At 43.5% G+C, this 19,670-nt stretch overlaps 1 protein-coding gene across 3 annotated transcripts in view; it reads right to left on the bottom strand.

The window, feature by feature from the left end:
• The window catches only part of STK38 (serine/threonine kinase 38), a 60,125-nt gene extending 40,812 nt beyond the window's left edge, over positions 1-19,313 (bottom strand). The window contains exons 1-3 of one of the 3 annotated variants that reach the window (XM_040337412.1): positions 19,120-19,313; positions 3,743-3,821; positions 2,094-2,226 (exon numbers count right to left, since the gene is read on the bottom strand). In XM_040337412.1, coding sequence (XP_040193346.1) covers positions 2,094-2,224 — 131 coding nt within the window. In that variant the 5' untranslated portion in view covers positions 2,225-2,226; positions 3,743-3,821; positions 19,120-19,313. Of the gene's footprint in view, positions 1-2,093; positions 2,230-3,742; positions 3,822-19,119 lie in introns of all 3 variants that reach the window. The other 2 variants (XM_040337410.1, XM_040337411.1) reach the window with 2 other exon arrangements.
• Positions 19,314-19,670: the final 357 nt, after the last annotated feature.

Below are 19,670 nucleotides of genomic sequence, written 5' to 3' on the forward strand. Positions count from 1 at the left end.
GCAGCTGTGTGTCAAACACTCCCCACAGAGTTTCTATACAAGAAGTCGCCTAGAGTTTGAATTGTGTTTCTTTCAGTTCATGCCCAATATATGCCCACCAACAGAGAGGAAAAGTAAACACTACACAGGTAGATCCAGGCCCCACTGAAGACATCCGTTGAGAAATGGCAACAGAAATTACGGTAGGAGGTGACATAAAAATCAAGGAGGGATGATCCTGGCAGATGCCAAGAAGAGATTTACTACATAGTGGAGGAGCAAGTCAGTTTAAAAACATACTAAAGCCATTTAAGCATTAACCATTAAGGAAGTAATTTCTTGTCTAGAACATCAGTACTGCAACAATGTCTGCCATTGCTTCAGTAGAAAGAATATGTAGAGGTGGTTGAGCTGGTGAAGGAGCCTGGCCCATTTGAGGTCTGGACAGCGATAGCTGTGCTAAAGCCGTTAATTGTTCAAGAACATGCAACATAGTTGCAGAGGTTGCAAATGTCTGCCTATGTCAGGTATGCCACGTGTTGCAAGCTTGAAACAGATCTAGAAATGGGTGCAGAAATGTGTGTTATGCCCTGTACACACGATCGGTTCGTCTGAAAACGGTCCATTTTCATCGGACGAACCAATCGTGTGTGGGCCCCATCATTTTTTTCCCCCCATCAGTTTTAAAATTTTCGTATGGTTAAAAAACAGATAGGAAAAAAATTATCGTCTGTGGGGAAATACATCAGTAAAAAATCCACGCATGCTCAGAATCAAGTCGACGCATGCTCGGAAGCATTGAACTTCATTTTTCTTTGCACGTCGTCATGTTTTACGTCACCGCGTTCTGACACGATCGGATATCTGATGAAAAAAATCCATCAGTTCGTTTTCATCAGACGAAACGATCGTGTGTACAGGGCATTAGAATCAGTTTGTGCTCCGATTCAAAGCTTTGTCAGTCAGGATTTCTGCCTGCCACAAACAAGATGAGAAACACTCCAGTGCTCAAACCTCTGTGGTGCGTCAAAAATAGATTTAGAGTCTCAGCATTGTTTCTCCAATGAGACCGTGTCAGGGATGGAGACAGGGACCAAGGGCCCAGTCTGATCTAGGGTTTTAGGAGGGTCAGAGAAACTGTGCAGAGAAAGGTGCTGGAGCGTGCTTAGAGCCTCTGCAGGCAGGATGTCCCAATAACTGAACACATACAGTTAAAAAGTCCTGAGTGGACATTGGGGTGCTTACAAACATGGGGGAGGACTTAGCCTCAACCAGTGAAAGACTCAGGGAGAATGACAACCCCAAAATAGTGGTCCCAGGTTCTGAAATACAACTATTCCCAGAACCATTAGGGGAGTATGGGCTGGGGTCACCTATAACAGTGTGACTGCCCCCTCTGTGTCTTATTTGAGACATGGTGCATCCAGAGTGATAAATCAATGGGCTGCCCTATGCGTGCAATGGAAAAATGCACCAAAATAAAGCACACTCCCACTCTGTTGTGTGAGCTGAACCTGGAATACAAGAACATTGACAGCTGAACGTCTTCCTCCCATGTACTTGTATAAAGCTGGTCATACACTATGCAATCTGATTGTGCAATCTCTGTACAATTTCCTTTAGAATTACCAAAACGTAAAATGTAACAAAAGAATCCCCCTGAACAATCAATTAAATCTGTATCAAATCAGGCATAGTTGATGTTGGAAGAAATAGGAACATGGGTGGAAAGTAGAGCTGCTATAGTAAGGTTTGAAGTGTGGTCTAGAGTGGTAAAACACGCCCTATTCTGTGATGCGGTAAGGTAGTGAATGATGGAATATGAAGTTCCTGAACGCTCAAAGCTTTCATAGACTAGGCAAGTGCATTGCGATGGCTTGGGCAGAAAAAACATGGGGGGACACCTCTCTGATTTTTCTCCAGCTACAGATCTAGCTAAAAATAATACCAGCAGCAAATCTATGTCTGAAAAACTACTGCTCCATGCCATTGTACTCCTCCCATATTTTGGGAGACTGATCTCAGGACACCTCTGTATACCAAGTTTAAAGCATAAGTTAGTATAAAATACTCGGGTTTGAGACAACATTCATAAAATAGATATATAGAATCACCTTAGTTCTCGTTCCTCATGCTGTGCGATGAGATTACTGTAGAAGTTTTCCAACGTCATCTTCGTCATGGTGACACGCTCCTTTGTGTGGTTGCTCATTGGAAAACACTGTGTTTGTTCAGTCATTGCCATTGCTGCTGTCAAGTATAAAACAGTCAGATGGTAAAGTTCACAAAGCTTCATGGTCTGCACAACATATCAACCTCACTGCAACAAGAAAAAGCGGAACTTCGCGCAGAGGGGAAATTCCGCATTATGTCCTCCTTGAACCTCCTCCTCTCCCATATTTGGCATGTCATTTGAGGAATGGAAGTGGCTACCCAATTGTGACAGGTGATCCGAGTGGACTTTTTTCTCCACCCTCCCTCCCCGCTGTCTTCTGGAACAGGTCACAGGTCCCAAAAGCCTGAGTGACTATTCCCAAAGCAGAGCGCGACTCCCGCATGCACAGTGGAAAATTGGCTGCAGAGCCAAAATCAGCATAGCTGGTTACCCAGTTAGTATGCAGGCACCAGGAACCCAAAGGCTAGTGAAGAACTAGCCTTGGTGAGGACAGCGCTGGATCCCTGGACATGTAAGGGTCCTTTTAATCAAAGTCGGCAGGATTTTGAACAACCACTTTAAAGCAAACCTGTTCTTTGTGCAGCTAGGCAAAGCAATAATTCTGCTTTGAAGCTTGACACCCTAATAGCGCCTACTTACAACTTTTGTGTCTACCTGCTTCTTTAACCACTGAGAGAAATAGAAATACCGGCAGTAATTTCTGGTTATGGCACAGCAAATGACTAACCCCATGTGACAGCATTAGTGTTTGGTCTTGTCACATGGAGGCAAGTAGATAGTCATCCCTGTGCAAGCTCCAGCTGCTAATCTAACTTAAAGCATGTCCAAGTTTACTTTCAATTTAAACAGTTTTTTGACTATTTAAAGTGAAAGTAATCCCGGAAATGCTTACATTAAGCTTACAAAGGGATGTTTTAGCCATCAGTTAAACAGAGTAGCAGTAGAGTGCAGGCAGGTAAGCATATGACAGGGTCTGGGGGTGGGCATAAAGTAAACTTATTGCAAACCAAAGGTTAAAGGGGTTGTAAAGGTTTAATTTTTTTATTTTCTAAATAACATATCATACTTGCCTCCACTGTGCAGTTAGTTTTGCACAGAGTGGCCCCGATCCACGTCCTCTGGAGTCCCTCGGCGGTTGTCTCGGCTCCTCCCTGCAATAGCTAACCCCCTCGGGAAGATCTCTCCCAATGTCTCATACACTCTGTATCCATAGACACAGAGTGTATGTCACGGTCCCTCCCACGGCGGCTGGGTCATTGGATTTGATTGACGGCAGCGGGAGCCAATGGCTGCACCGCTATCGATTTATCCAATCAACCCCGAGAAGCAATGGAGAAGAGGACACTGGGGGACGCACACAGCAGGTGAACGGACTCAGATAAGCAAACGGGGGGCCCATCATTGCCAGGTGTTTTTTCACCTTAATGCATAGGATGCATTATGGTGAAAAACCACTAACCTTTACAACCACTTTAACTTTAAAAGAGAACTCCAAGCATACATATAATAAATATGTCTCACCCTCCCTCGATGCAGAAAATAATGCTCCTTTTCCAAGGGGGTGGTGAGATTCAAAGTACGGCTTACCCTAATGCCGGATCCCACGGCAGTTGACAGTCTGTTCCTCCACTCTCTGGTGGGCAGGCACTCCCATACAAAGCAGAACCTGTGGTGGCAACAACAACATATTTTAGGTATGCCCACAATAAGGCTTGGTAGCGACAAAAGAGAGATTATATTAAGTGAGGCTGTTGAAAACAATGATTATTCAATAAACTGATCTTTCTTCAGCAAATCTGGTGCTGCCTAGGTTACATATGAGGGCAAGCGTAGGTTGAAAAACACCATTAGGTCCGGTATCACTCACATCTTTACTGTACAAATAAAGTAGCTAATATTTTCCAGCAATTTGTGAAAAAATAAATAAAAATCTTGATTTTTCAAAGAATTGTGGAAAAAAACAACAACTCACCATGCCTCTTACTAAAAACATTGGAATGTCTACTTTCCAAAAATTGGTAATTTGGGGGGGTATGTGCGCTATCCTGGCTTGTTAGGGTCTCAAGAAATGATAGGCCGTCAGTACTTCAGGTGTGATCAATTTTCAGAGATTGGCACCATAGATTGTGGACTCTATAACTTTCACAAAGACCAAATAATATACACCAATTTGAGTTATTTGGCCAAAATTTTCGGAGAAAAATTAAAATAAACCCAGCAGTGATTAAATACCACCAAAAGAAAGCTTGATTTGTGTAAAAAAAAAAAAAAGGACAGACATTTTATATGGGTACAGAGTTGCATGACTGAGTATTTGTCATTCAAAATATGAGAGCACCAAAAGCTAAAAAATTGGTCTGGTTAGGAAGGGGGTTTAAGTGGCCAGTGGTCAAGTGGTTAAATAGCGATGACCGGAAGTGTTTCCTATGCCCCGGAAGAAGGCAACTCGTAAGAAAACCGGTCGAGTGGAACAACACCTGTCATTGCGCTCTTGTATCTGCTGCCGATTGTTGCGGTTTTTCCTTACTCCGTTGGGAACGTGCAAGTACAGTTTTTAGTCCAATAAACTCCTTACACTATTGGAGCTCTTTTCGTTTTTTGATTAATGGCTGGAATGTCCGGATAACCAGAATCCAAATCTGAAGGAATCACATATGGAATATACACCATCACCGCTGTTTTCCTTGGACCTTGCAAAAGGTGGATGAACTAAGGCCGATTTAACCTTCCGTAATTAGAGGGTCCTAGCGTTTCGGTAAGCGTACATCTTAACCTATGTGTCGGTGGCTCTCTTAAGGTGGATTATTTCATTAATTTCCTTTTCCAGTTCCCTTTTCTTGCACTTCATAAGGAGTTTGTATCATAGACATTGGACTTTGTGATCTTAGCCTTTTGTGCATTTGGACTTTTTCTACACTTTTTGTACATTTGATTTTCAGCAAAATTTACTTTCTTTGTATACTGTTTTTTTTAGTTATATCTCACAATGGGGTCAATTCACAAAGAGAAACGTTATTGGTTTCCTTCAGTTGTTAAATTACCACCCCTTATTTAACACTAGCAAACATGGTATTCACGAAAGCTATAATCGTTATTCAACATAGTCGTTATGGTTTTCAACTGACTCGTTATCCAATTGTTATGCTAACTACTCAAGAGTTATTTTAACGTCCCAAATCGTAATAATAACGTCTAAGATCATTAAATAACGCTGGAGAGATGCATTCTGGGAGCAGAAGGGGAGGAGAACAGCTGCATGTGGAAAAGAGCAGATGCAGAGAGAGAGAGACACAAGCAAGACACACGTGGAGATTGAGCATGTGATGTGCATAACTTCTCTGTGTGCGTTTTTCTAAAGCCATGTGTATTTCCTCATACAGAGAATAAATCATGGGAGATGATAATCGGAATTTAGCCATCACCTGGGTTTCAGAAAAGACATCCAAAATAGTACGTGAACGGAATACACGTTTATAAATCTGAACAACATTCTAATGTGTTCTTCTTCGCCTCTGGATAATTTTAAGTTTAAATAGAGCATGGTTCCATCTTGCCCAAAACTACTAAAAACTTCACTACACTACAAAAATCGCCAAAAGCTTCCTCTAACAACGAAATATCGCCTGGGAAATGTCATAACGACACCCTGAGGGAGGTGATATGTAACGATTGCTTAACGATCGATAACAGTCCAAAAAATCTTTGTGAATTGCACTTCTGTACATATTTAACGATTTGACTTGTTAAAACAACGATCGAATCGTTAAATAACGATCCACACCTTAAAATATCGGTTCGGTGTAGTGAAACGTTATTTGATGATTTTTCAAAGCGTTAAATCGTTTAGTGAATTGAACTAGCTTCAATAACGTGCAAAATTGTTAAAATAACGACCGGAATCTGGAAATAAAGCTTTGTGAATTGACCCCAATATGTGTTACTGCTTTACACTTTAACACAAGCGCAATATTAATTTTTAGTTTTCTTTAATAACTACCTAAAGTGGAACGTTAGACAGAAATTAAAGCATAGTTCAGCCTCCCCAGCAAAAAAAATAAAAAGTCAGCAGCTATACATACTTTAGGTTCTGACTTTTAATATCAGGACACTTTCTTGTCCTGGAATCCAGCGATGTCAGCACCCGAGTCAATGTTTTGCTATTCGACTTTTTCAGTGGTTCCCTACTGCACATGCCTGAATCGCGCTAAGCTTTCCGAGTGGGGGGAGGAGGAGGGGGGCCGAACTTCGAGTGATCTTGCCACGGTGATATCTCTCGGAAGTGGGAGAGGGTACCTGTCAAAAACAGGTACCCGCTCCCCCTCCCCCGCTAAATGTGGCACTGGAGAAGGGGGGGCAGACGAGTGTAGCCTCCACTTTTGGGTGGAACTCCGTTTAAATTCTGCTAGATCACTTCAGACCGGGCCCCTTTTGCAGGTATAGCTATGTAAAACATTTTAAAATAAGGGTTTATACTGTGTAGAATCTAGTATTACACTGCCTCACCCTGCTCTGCACATGCTCAGTTGCTCTCCATTTTAAGGCACTGACAAATTTGTCGAGGACAATCTTAAAGTGGAATTAAACCCTTGTTTAGGAAGCTGCTTCTGTTTGATCAACAACGGATATGGTAATGCACATGTGATTAGTTATGACACCAGCCATATGATGGTTTGAAAGTTTGGTTGAGGACAAAAGCAATCCCAGAATTCTAGGAATGTAACTTTTTTTTAAACTGTTAAATTGATGGATTTAGTTCCACTTTATGATTTACTGCTGCTCAGGGGATCTGGGCTTCAGCAAAATGGAAGCCTCCAGCATGAAGAAACAGGAGCAATGCTGGAGGCAATTAACAGCACATACTAATTTTGGTAGCATAATTATTCACGTGGAATATATACATGTTCCTTACTAAAGAACATGATTTTTTTTATCAAGCCGTTATGGGTAAAGTTGCGCTTTAAGGGAAACCAACTATAAGGTACCATTCACATCTTTGCATTTCAATGCGTGTGTTGTAGACCAAAACAGTGCATGTGTCACAAGAAGCAGGAACGCAAGTTTTTCTCTTATAAGGCTCATCAGGTGAAACACGTCAGAGGTAACCCTGGAGGTGTAATCATTTGCTGAAGCTTGAAGGCCGATTAATGTTTTGCCTGTGAAGACGTCATTCGTGTGAGACTTTTTCATTGGATTATACAGAGTCATAAAAAGCATTGTTATTCAATAGGACTGTTCAGACCTGCGTAGTGCAGTTTGCAAAATGAGGCATGTCTGGTTTTCCTTACAATTTTCATGTGTTGCGAGTCCCACAGAAGCGGTCCAATGATATCTACCCATCAGTTTTTCTGATTTGAGTGAAAGCTCACACAGGAGGTCCGTTTACATCCGACCACCCATAGAGGAAGGGGCCTGTATTTGTGTCCACTCTGCAAACGCAAAACAAACACAGATCAGCCATCCGCTTGCTCAACGAGTATCAGTGGAGAACTCCAACAGAGCCAGCCCTGTGTGCAAGGGGCCTTAGAAAGTATTATTTTATGGAACAGTAGTGGTTCCTTGGAACGGACTTCCAGTAGAGGTCGTGAGTCTGTCAACGTTTTTTTTTCTGTCACCCCCTCTTCTGTTTTTCTATGATGGTAAAATGGAAAGGAAGGATGATGTACATTGTATAGGCATCTAGAGACAGCGATAATATACTACTGCCAGTGGGATGGGAGTTTCCTCCGCATCTGGGAGAAACACACCATGCTTGCACTACAATGTAATCACAAATTAAAAATAGAATTGCATCTCTTTAGCCACTAAAGAGTGATCTGGTGAGAGTATGGATTTCAGAAAACACCAGGCCACTGTAAAATGTATTACTTTAGTAACTACATTTATGGAGTTCAGGTAATATATATATATATATATAATTAAATTGAGAAGCTTTAGATCTGCATATACTCAAATCATACTTTTTATGTGCAAGTGTAATTGCCACAAGTCAGCCTAAACAACCGGTGACAAAGCCTGCTTGAAGAAATAATAGCAGCTAATAAAATGTAAAATGACCTGCCTTCAATAAGCTGCAAGAGACATCAGAGGATATTTGGATGCGTAGATATAATCCAACTAAAGATGTCTTTAAGTACAAACATAATACTTGCATTACTCAAGTATTCCTGCCTATACCATGAAGCAGAGAGGACAGAGGGGCATGCAGCTGCAAGTCTGTTTACATGCTATATTGCTGAGCTGTAACACTTTGGGCCTGTTCACGCTACACGAGTTGGGCAGCCTGCCCAACAGTCTCAAAAGACAGACAAGGCAATCTGCACTGAGTCCTATCTGTCAGTCCACACTACTGTGCTGCATGCTGAAAAAACAAACACTTACTTCAAATGTACAGCATACTACATTTCAACCCACTGCAGTAAATAAAGATGAACACAATAAAAAAAAAAAAAAAAAAAAAAAAAGGTGAGACGCATCATTTATGGTTCACCAAAACCACTCCCTTCAAAGTGCACAATAGATCGTGGTTACAGCAGTAAAAGGGTTAAAACAAGTGCACATGTACTATAGACCTGTGATCTTATCTTTTACCTAAACTATGATCTCTGTAAATTGTTATTACTATACGCAGAAAATCAAAGGCAAAAGACTGCAGTATGGAAAAATTATGTGAAACTTAGCAGACAATCCAATAAATATACATATATTATCATCATGTTGTCAACATATACCGACAGTGTATAACGAGGAATATATTTCAGGAGTCAAAGAAAGGGTTACTTTTTTTTTTTATAAAATGAAAAAAAAAAAAAAAAACCCCATTCACACTGTTTAGACAATCACTTTAATGCAATAATCTGTTTCTTAAAGTGTCTAAGGCTCCTTTCACACTTGTGTGACTTGGGATTCGACATGTGAGACCCCAAGTTGCAGGACATATAAAATAAAACATTTTACTTTGAGAGCCATTCCTACTGGCACTACAGAAGTTGCTGTGACTTCAGAGAAGCTTCCTACACTACTTTGGCCTGATTTTTTATGCAAATTTGGCCCAGAGAATGTAAAGTCACCAAAAGACGCATTAAAGTTGCACTGGAAATTGTGCAACTTTGGAGACGCCCCGATGTACAAGGAGCCCAATTTATACACTCCTCATTGCACTGTAGGCACATCAGATACTTGTTTGTAAAGGCACTGGAATGTTTGCACATCGAAGTATCCCTAAATTAGTGGCAACAATAAGAACACACTCCAAAGAATTCTTAAATTGTTAAGTAAATGTTAGCAGCCTAGCAACATTTCCACTACACTTGTTAATGATTGCTAGAAAGATGAGCTTATCCTTCATACAGCAGCTCAGTGAAACTGTCCTCCCACCTAATTAAAGAGAGGTCAAAAGCCTCGAAGCTTCCTCCCTCAGTCTCCTTTACCTTCACTTTATTCCAGATAACCCAATGGAAACAGAAACTAGAAAGAAATGCATGAATGCTTTAGGACCTAAACATATTTATGTTATAGTGAATCTGCAAATTCCTAATTTTCTACTTGCTTGGAGTCTTGAGGTATTGTCTCTAAAAGACTCCTCTTCCTAAAGAGCCTTGTTTTGCCCAAGGCTTCTAGTGCGGTAAAGGTCATTGCAATAGGATATAGTCCTTGTTTCATCAAGGTCAAGGATCTTCTTCTGTCCTAGAGCTGGAAGCATTGGGCCTGTTGTACATAATCCACAGCTCATCCAAAATCATCAAAATGTGCCTTCTAAGGACATGTGTGGTCTGTAGTTCTCCCCAAACTGCATTCAATGCCCTGTTATTTGAGAATGAGATCTGATCTCCTCGCCAGCATTTCCATAAACATTGTTCCACAACATAAGCTTGACTTTTAAGGCAGGCACCTGATCCCACCAGTCTCTGAGGGATCTAGGGCCTGATACAGTTCCAAAGGGTAGCATGCTAAACTGATGACAGTGGACACTTAAAGCGGAGTTCCACACAAAAGTGCAAGTCCACTTATTCGTCTCCCCCCCCCCCCTCCAGTGCCACATTTGGCACGTTTCGGGGGAGGGGGTCTTTGACAAGTCCCCTTCTGGTCACGGTGCTGCGGCGAAGCTAGGCCCCCCTCCTGCTTCCTCCGCCGCCGCCCCAATTAGAAAGAGCAGCACGCATGTGCAGTGGAACCTAAGGGGTAAATCCTCTGGCTTGTGTAAAAAGTCTGTTTTACCCTGTCTTCTCTTATCCTTCCCTTCTTCCACTGTCCCCAAAAAACCTCCCGATAGAACAGAGGCTAAAGGACAAGCTGCACATGCTCAGTTTGGCGTTTTTTTGATAGAGAGTTTTTTTCTTGGGAGGGTGCATGTGATTAGCACAGGGCCAATCAGTACTGTCCACACAGGTGGTCAGGGGTCTTGAAGCCTTATAGAACAATCGCAGGAGAAAGAAATCTCCTCCTACAAGCTTTAACCAGACACAGACAGAAGTCACAAGACTGCTCCAACTGCTGATGAAAAAGGGTATTTAGCAGTTTATATATTTACTAAAATAATTGCATTTCCATGTTCTGTGTAGTGTGGGAGACCAGATATAGTAAACTGCAGGGCCCCGAGTTTAGGAAGAGCCGGTTCACACAGGGGCGACCTGGGATCCCACTTGAAGTTGCCCCAAGTTATCCCAAAATTGTGCAGTTGAGAAAATCAATGGAAGTGAATGGAGCCGTCTTAATACACACTACTGCAGTCGCTCAGACTTCAGAAAAGGTTCCTGTACTACTTCAATCCAACTTGTAGGCAACTTGTACCAATTGATTTTAATGGAAGTTGCCTCAGAAGTCGGATCACTGTCTTAACTGAAGCAACAATCCAGCAAGATAACATACATTTCTCAGGCAAACCCATCCCTCCCACAGAGCTGATTGTTGTTTGATTGGCCACTGGAAAGCAGCCTGTCCTGGGGACGACTTGAAGTTGCCTTGTACTGTCCTGGAGGCAACTTTAAGTTGCCTTGTAAGTTGCCTGATGATTCATACTCAAGTCGTGTCCAAGTTGCCTCCCAAAGTCGTGCTGGAAGTCGTGTTGCCCCTGTGTAAACCGGCTCTTACACTTTAACTGAGAAAGCCCCTCCCCCTCCTGGGATGTATGACATAAATTGGTCTAGGTCTGAAAACCAGGAAGTAACCAAAGAAAAAAAGAAGTACAAAACAAGTAAATATACTTTCCTATCCATTTAATAATTCTAGCAGCATAAATTACAAATGCAGGCAGTCCCAGAGTTACGAACGGGTTAGGGACTGTAGGCTTGTTCTTAAGTTGAATATGTTCATAAGTCAGAACAGCATGCGCAGAACGGCAGATACATTGTTTTCTGATGTTCTGTCGAATGTGCCCGCCATCAAAAAAGTCCCGTCGAACGCGCCCGCCATCAAAAAGTGGCCACGCAGCCTCCCGTTCGTAAGAAGGCGCCATTCGCAAGTCGGATGTTCGTAACTCGGGGACTTCCTGTAGTCAGTGTTGATTGAGAGAGGGAAGTTCCACTTTAAGGGGGGGATGCTACAAAGTCTCACTTTAGAGTCCATGTCCAATGCAGCACACCCAGGGGATATACTGTGAAGTAGAAATTCTGGATGAACCCTCTGCACCCCATGCAATGAAAAACAGGAATTATTAGTTCACACATTATTGCAATTCATGTTTAGGCTGGCCAACTGCGTCAAAGTAATCCCTCGTACGGCTACAGACCAGACCTGAAGCACTAGCTCTCCCCCACCTTGTGTCTGTATGCCCCATGTTGGCATGGTGTCCACCTTAGCATTTTCAGTGGCGAGCAGTGTAGGAGGGATTACTTTGACGCAGTTGGTCAGCTTAAACACATGTATTGCAATATGTGTAACGTAAAAATGCCTGTTTATTGCATCGTTTGCTGGAATAGAGTGTGTAGCAATGTGCAGAGGGTTTATTCAGAACTTGTAGTCTTAATACGTGGTCACACCCCTTTCGCACATGATAGTTTAAATCTATGTACAAGCTATTGGGATTGGAGCACAGGTATATCTTGTCTGTACCATAAAGTAGGGCTTGACAAATCCAAGGTGCCAGGTCACAGCACTTGGGCTTCCTCCAGACCTCTCACCACTGACACAAGGTGGCGAGCAACTAATTGCCCAGGGCCCTGGACAGCCAATCCAGCTCCAACATCCCAAAAAAACAAAACACAACTCCAGCTCTGCTGCTTATCCAAAGCAGAGCCTACGTTTTTCTTGCTCTCCACACCGCCAGCAGACTCGCCACTGCCATTCCAAAAGGCTCCCCCACACTCCGCTCTCCCTAAGCACCAGCAAATCCGTGCGCACCATGGCCCACCCCTCCTCCACCCCAACGGTCCCAGCGCTTGGGACAAGCAGGGAGGTGAGCAGAGTCCAAAATAAAGCCCAGTTAGTGAAAAAACAAGACAAATAAACCTGGCTTCTAACTTTTTTTTAGCTGGCTCCTAGATCCAAAGCAAATGTATCAAGCCCTGCTGTAAAGACACCAATCTGTATCTATTGTGTAATCTAGGAATCTGGAACTACACTCCAGAATACTAAAACAAAAGTTATTACCCCTAGTTAACTTGCAGGTCTGTCCATCAGAGGCACAGCAGACCACTGACCCTCATGTACATTTGATGGCAAAGATAAACAGAAAATGATGCACATCTCCCAGTTGCCTGTGGTTAGGGACGGGATAAGAAACAAAGATTAGGCCCAGGATCAGACACCTGGCCCTAACCGCAAGTAATCTCCAGGTGCGCACATACATGCAAAGACTTTCATTGCTTTGTACAGACATTTCAGCTGTGATTCTTGGCACAGAAATCTGCTGTATGCCCCTAATCATCTATAGATAGAACTTTGCACTAGAGTATCAGATTTGTTTTGCATCTTTCTGTCTAGCTGAGGTCAGTGAATCCCTATTTCTTGTACTGGTGTCGCAGGGGCAGGAAGTAAATGAAAGTCTTCCTGGTGGGGACACAAAAAAAACACAATACTCAACACATATTATGACTCTCTCACTAAACATAATAAAAAACAAACCTGTGTCTGAGTTGGGCCTTGGAAGTAAAGAGTGATTTAGGTACTCCGTATAGCAACATTCCCTTCTTAGCGTATTTACAAACACATTTCCTTTTTGGCACGGCCTTTCACAATAAACTCTGAAAGGAGATCTCCCACAGGACAATTCAAACTAAAACAAAAATTCTACAGCAAACGTTAAAGCTGCCCAATAAACTGCCAGCACTAACGAATGTACCTTCAGTATAATGTAAAATGACTTACCTACACCCCTCTAGGCTTGTTTTTACTCAATCCCCTGGGTTTGGTACCCTTTCCCCAAAGCCCAAGCCACCATTTTAAATACATTTGTCATCCATGGGCAGCTCCTTTATCCTCGTTCCCCAGACCAGCCTAGCAATGTAGTCCATCTTAGAGAAAAACATTTAAAGGACTGAACAAAAAAAAAAAACAACTGATAGGCGGCACTGATGAGGAGTTATGCCGCATACACACCCACCATCACTTTATGTGATGAAATAAAAACGTTTTTAAAAACGTCACTTTAAATGACCGTGTGTGGGGTAAAACGTCGTTTTATGTCTTGTAAAAAACGACCAAAAAAAATTGAAGCATGCTTCAATTTTATGTGTCGTTTTTCAAAACGTCGTTTTTTTACTTCACAGAAATTGACCGTGTGTAGCAAAAAAACGATGTTTAAAACAACGTTTTTACACCCGCGCATGCCCAGAAGCTAGTTATGAAGCGAGCTTCAATGGAAAAAAGTGGTGAACGTAACCGCGCTTTGCTAGAGCATTGTGAAAAAACGATGGTGTGTAATCAACTTCGTCTTTGAAAATTGAAGTTTCAAAAACGTTGTTTTTTACTTCACATAAAATGTCGTTTTTTTTTCATCACATAAAGTGATGGTGTGTATGCGGCATTACTGACAGGCATTACTGAGTGGCATCTGAAGGGCACCGATTGGCACTGGCAGTCGCTCTTTGTGGGACACAGGCTTGCAGGTGATGGGCACATCTGATGGGGGCTGCACTGATAATCAATGTGCCAATCATCAGCGCAGACCCCCACCGCCGATCGGCACTCCCAGTCAGCGTGAACCGAGGAAAGCCGCTTACTGGCACTTCCTGTGATTGACTGGTCACAGCTGATCACGTGGCAAGAAGCCTCTTTCAGAGGCTCCATACCACGATCAGAGTTACGGTGTGTCAGACCCCGCCAGCTTGTTATCCTGATCACATCACATGACATGACGTCCGATCAGGATAAACAAAAACGAATTTGCCGCCATCATATTGCTATATGGCGGGTGGCAAGTGGTTATAGAGGATCTTCAGGCTGTAGGAAACAAAAATTTAAATACTGTAGCTGCTCACTCTTAATAGGACACTTACCTGTCCAAGAATCCAGCGTAGTTCTCTCCAGAGCCGATACTCTCCCAGTCTTTGGGTCACCGACGCCAGCAGGTTTACTAAGAGAAGCCGGCTGTGACTCCTTGCAGCTTCACAGCGGTCTCCAAGTACGGGGGTGGGGGCGTACTGCAAGGTGTTTTTTTTGGGGGGGGGTGTTTCAGCCTGGAATTCAGTCTATTGTTAAACATATCATCACATATAATAAAGGCCTATTAAACCTGCACTGTCTGACGAGACAAGCATGCAACCATGGCTGAGAGCAGCTTCACATGAATAAAGGACACCTGCTATGGCGAGGAATAAGGCATGACTCCTTAACCCTGTACACTCCCTATACTTAATGAACAGTTCCTGCAGTATGGGGCCCCCACTGAAAATGTATTATTTGTTTGAGCCTTGACTTCAACTGTACAGTCTTTCTTGTTAAAGTGTCACAAAAGGCAAAACTTTTTTCACACATTTTGGATGAGAGTAAGGGAAGGTTAAAACCCCTGTCTTTTTTTTTTTGCCATTGGCGGTCCCATTGGAAGATTTCCCGTCACATCCTTTCGTATAGCCAAAACAGAGAAGAAATCCTGGAGGTCACAATTGGAAGCATTCACCTCTAATCCTATTCTGAGGACAACCCACAATTTAGGATTTTCTTTTACTTTCACTTTCGAAGATAACAGTAAACAGGAGGGTGAATCTCCTGACTGGGAACACAGATGGCAATAAAAACTGACAAGTGTTCCAATTCCTCTCCACTACATTCAAAAAAAAGTTTTGCCTTTAGTGAAGAAAGTAATACTGTATACAGTATCTCACAAAAGTGAGTACACCCCTCACATTTTTCTAAATATTTTATTCTATCTTTTCATGTGACAACACTGAAGAAATTACACTTTTCTACAATGTAAAGTAGTGAGTGTACAGCTTGTACAACAATGTAAATTTGCTGTCCCCTCAAAATAACAACACAAAAGTGAGTACACCCCTAAGTGAAAATGTCCAAATTGGGCCCAAAGTGAAAATATTTTGTGTGGCCTCAATTATTTTCCAGCACTGCCTTAACCTTCATGGGCATGGAGTTCACCAGAGCTTCACAGGTTGCCACTTGAGTCCTCTTTCACTCCTCCAGAATGACATCACAGAGCTGGTGGATGTTGGAGACCTTTTGCTCCTCCACCTTCCATTTGAGGATGCCCCACAGATGCTCAATAAGGTTTAGGTCTGGAGACATGCTTGGCCAGTCCATCACCTTTACCCTCAGCTTCTTTAGCAAGGCAGTGATCATCTTTGAGGTGTTTTTGGGGTTGTCATGTTGGAATACTGCCCTGCGGCCCAGTCTCTGAAGGGAGGGGATCATGCTTTACTTCAGTATGTCACAGTAAATGTTGGCATTCATGGATCCCTCAATGAACTGTAGCTCCCCAGTGCCGTCAGCACTCATGCGGCCCCAGATCATGACACTTCCACCACCATGCTTGACTGTAGGCAAAAGAAAAGAAAGAAGGAGGGCGCACCGACCTAGTGCATTATCACTTACAGGGATTTTATTGAATAGATTATAACAATAGTCATACTCACAGAGTAGAAAGACAGCGCTTATCAGACAATAATGCTGGTAGACAGTATCGCTCAGCAACCACGATAGCAACACGGATCAGATGACATCAGATCGACATTTTATGGCTTACGCGTTACAGAGGCGAACCTCCTTCATCAGAGCCTCAGTGGTCAATAGTTGCTCCCTCATAAAAAGCTCTCAGGTATATATACCCATACAAGTGCAAAAGTGAGCATGTGCGGAGATGCCCAGCCATAAGCCCGTCCCCGTCGGCCAGGCCCGCCCATTGGCCCCTCAGCCACTCTTGTCCTGAGGGGTGTTGCCAGGGTTTTTCCTCGCCCACAAAGGAAAGGAGTTTGTTATGTCCATGGACAACCCCTGGCCACACCCCTCAGGACAAGCGTGGCTGTGGGGCCAATGGGCGGGCCTGGCCGACGGGGGCGGGCTTATGGCTGGCAACTATTGACCACTGAGGCTCTGATGAAGGAGGTTCGCCTCTGTAACGCGTAAGCCATAAAATGTCGATCTGATGTCATCTGATCCGTGTTGCTATCGTGGTTGCTGAGCGATACTGTCTACCAGCATTATTGTCTGATAAGCGCTGTCTTTCTACTCTGTTTGCGAGTATGACTATTGTTTTAATCTATTCAATAAAATCCCTGTAAGTGATAATGCACTAGGTCGGTGCGCCCTCCTTTCTTTTCTTTTATAGCTTTATGAATTCCCATGATTCTGAGAAGGGCTGCAAGACACTAGACATTACACTGCAATTGGATGAGATTGCCCTATAGCAGAAAAACACCAGAGCGCAGGAGGAAATTTGTTTTGTGTTCCTGACTGTAGGCAAGACACACTAGTCTTTGTACTCCTCACCTGGTTTTTGCCACACACGTTTGACACCATCTGAACCAACTACATTTATCTTGGTCTCATCAGACCACAGGACATAGTTTCGGTAATCCATGCCCTTAGTCTGCTTGTCTTCAGCAAACGGTTTGTGGGCTTTCTTGTGCATCATCTTTAGAAGGAGAAATTCTGGGATGACAGCCATGCAGACCAATTTGTTACAGTGTGCGGCGTATGGTCTCAGCACAGACATGCTGACCCGCCCCCCCCTTCAACTATTTCCCAAAGACAACCTCTGGATATGACGCTGAGCATGTGCACTTAACTTCTTTGGTCGACCATGACGAGGCCTGTTCTGAGTGGAATCTGTCATGTTAAACCTCTGTATGGTCTTGGCCACCGTGCTGCAGCTCAGTTTCAGGGTCTTGGCAATCTTCTTATAGCCTAGGCCATCTTTATGTAGACAATTCTTTTTTTCAGATCCTCAGAGAGTTCTTTGCCATGTTGAACTTCCAGTGACCAGTATGAGAGAGTGAGAGCCAAAACACCAAATTTAACACATCTGCTCCCCATTCACACCTGCCACCAGGGAGGGAAAAAAATTGCTAAATTGGCCCAATTTGGAAATTTTCACTTAGGGGTGTACTCACTTTTGTTGCCAGCACTTTAGACATCAATGGGTGTGTGTGTGTGTGGAGTTATTTTGAGGGGACAGCAAATGTACACTGTTATACAAGCTGTACACTCACTACTTTACATTGTAGCAAAGTGTCATTTTTTCTGTGTTGTCACATGAAAAGATATAATAAAATATTTACAAAAATGTTTTGTGAGATATTGCAAGTCTTGAGGCAACCCCAAGAGCCCATGCGCTGCCAATCCTGCGCATGCACACACAGTACTCTATATGGGGAATCATGCTGTTTACACATTGTTAAGACCTCTGCAACATGTACAGAAAACAATTCCTGCTAAAGCGCTGGGTACGCATGCGTGGGATATTGCTGATCACTGTGGCAGGTGGCACAGAGATTTAGAAACTAAAAGATGAATATGCTGCCCTTAGGCCTCAGACACATTTGGGCACCAATGGAAATTAGGGGCATATTTCTGCACCTGGGATAGACAGCTTTAGTGTACATCGGCCCATAGTAAAGAATGTCTGCATGCTGGTATACGCTATACTTGTGTAAATGGGTCATAGACGTGACTGGTGCAACCAGGGTCATCTTAATAGCATCATGGACCCCTGGTCAAAGTAATGCTCTGGAGCCCCTACAATGATGACAGTGCAGGTAAACAGACATCAAGTAGGTGGGCAGCTGGCTGCCTCCCCTGTGTATCCAACTGTCAGTGCCATCATGGGGCCCCCAATTTCGGGGCAGCATGGGCTCAAGGACCAGCTGCTTTGGGGAAAGTGCAGGAGCCCCCCATGCAGCTGGGGTCCCTGGGCAGTGCCCAGGTGTGCCCTCTCATTATGACAGCCCTGGGTACAACCAGGAATCAATACCTGTGCGCAAGTTTACGCAAGCACGGATTACACCCAAGTACTGCCAATCATTACTATCGGCGTCTGTACGCTGAAACGCTCTCCTGGGTGCAGAATGACGACTGCAATTTACGTTGGATGCCCAAAAGCGTCCGTATGCACGAAGCCGTAGTGAGAATGGTGGCGAGGCAGAGAACGGAAAGTCCTATGGAATACATGATAGCATAGTCTGTATGAAAGTATGGATTTCATAGTCTCAATGTGTATACACCACTCATTTCACCCCATTGTTTTCCTCATTGAAGTGAAGTTCCTCTTTACTGCTCTATGTACACAAGAGTATATCCAGCACTTTCCTGACTCACTCTGACCTAGACAGGCTACATATTAGAACACTGATCCTGCACAACATCCACACAACCAACTCTTCCATTAACAAAGTCAGTCCAGAAGGCCTGTAATGGAGAGAAAACCAGCTATACACTCTGCTACAATCCCCCGTCACCCTACAACTTTGGACTGCTCCATACGACATTCTTAGAAGTCTAGAACAAACCATAATGAGAAATGGGGGCAGCGAAAGAGAAGAGGTTAAGGTAGATGTATGTAAAAGCTGTTAATCTGGGCTCACCTCCCCCCTCGTCGTGAGCCCGCTCTTCAGAGGATTCCGCCAGGGCACTTGGTACTGGAGCCAGCGGACGGCTAACACCGGGCGCCAAACCCGTAACGTACACTCCGGCCGAGACTCTCAGAAGTTACTTTACGGTAGAGAATAGAGGGGTCTGGAGGTGGACGGGACGTGAGGTCACGATCACGTGACAGAGAAGAATGGGCGTGGCCTATGGTGTATACAAAAGAGTTTTAACAGCGCTTGACTGATGTGCGTGCTGTGCTATGACGGCGGGGGTGGTGCTGTGTGCTGGAGGGAGAGATACTGTACAGTATGTGTGTTGGTGTTTAGGAGGGAGTGTTATAGTGTACTGTACAGTATGTGTGTTGGTGTATAGGAGGCAGTGTTATAGTGTACTGTACAGCATGTGTGTTGGTGTATAGGAGGGAGTGTTATAGTGTACTGTACAGCATGTGTGTTGGTGTATAGGAGGCAGTGTTATAGTGTACTGTACAGCATGTGTGTTGGTGTATAGGAGGGAGTGTTATAGTGTACTGTACAGTATGTGTGTT

Source organism: Rana temporaria, chromosome 2 (genome assembly GCF_905171775.1).
Source record: "Rana temporaria chromosome 2, aRanTem1.1, whole genome shotgun sequence".
NCBI classification, from domain to species: Eukaryota; Metazoa; Chordata; class Amphibia; order Anura; family Ranidae; genus Rana; species Rana temporaria.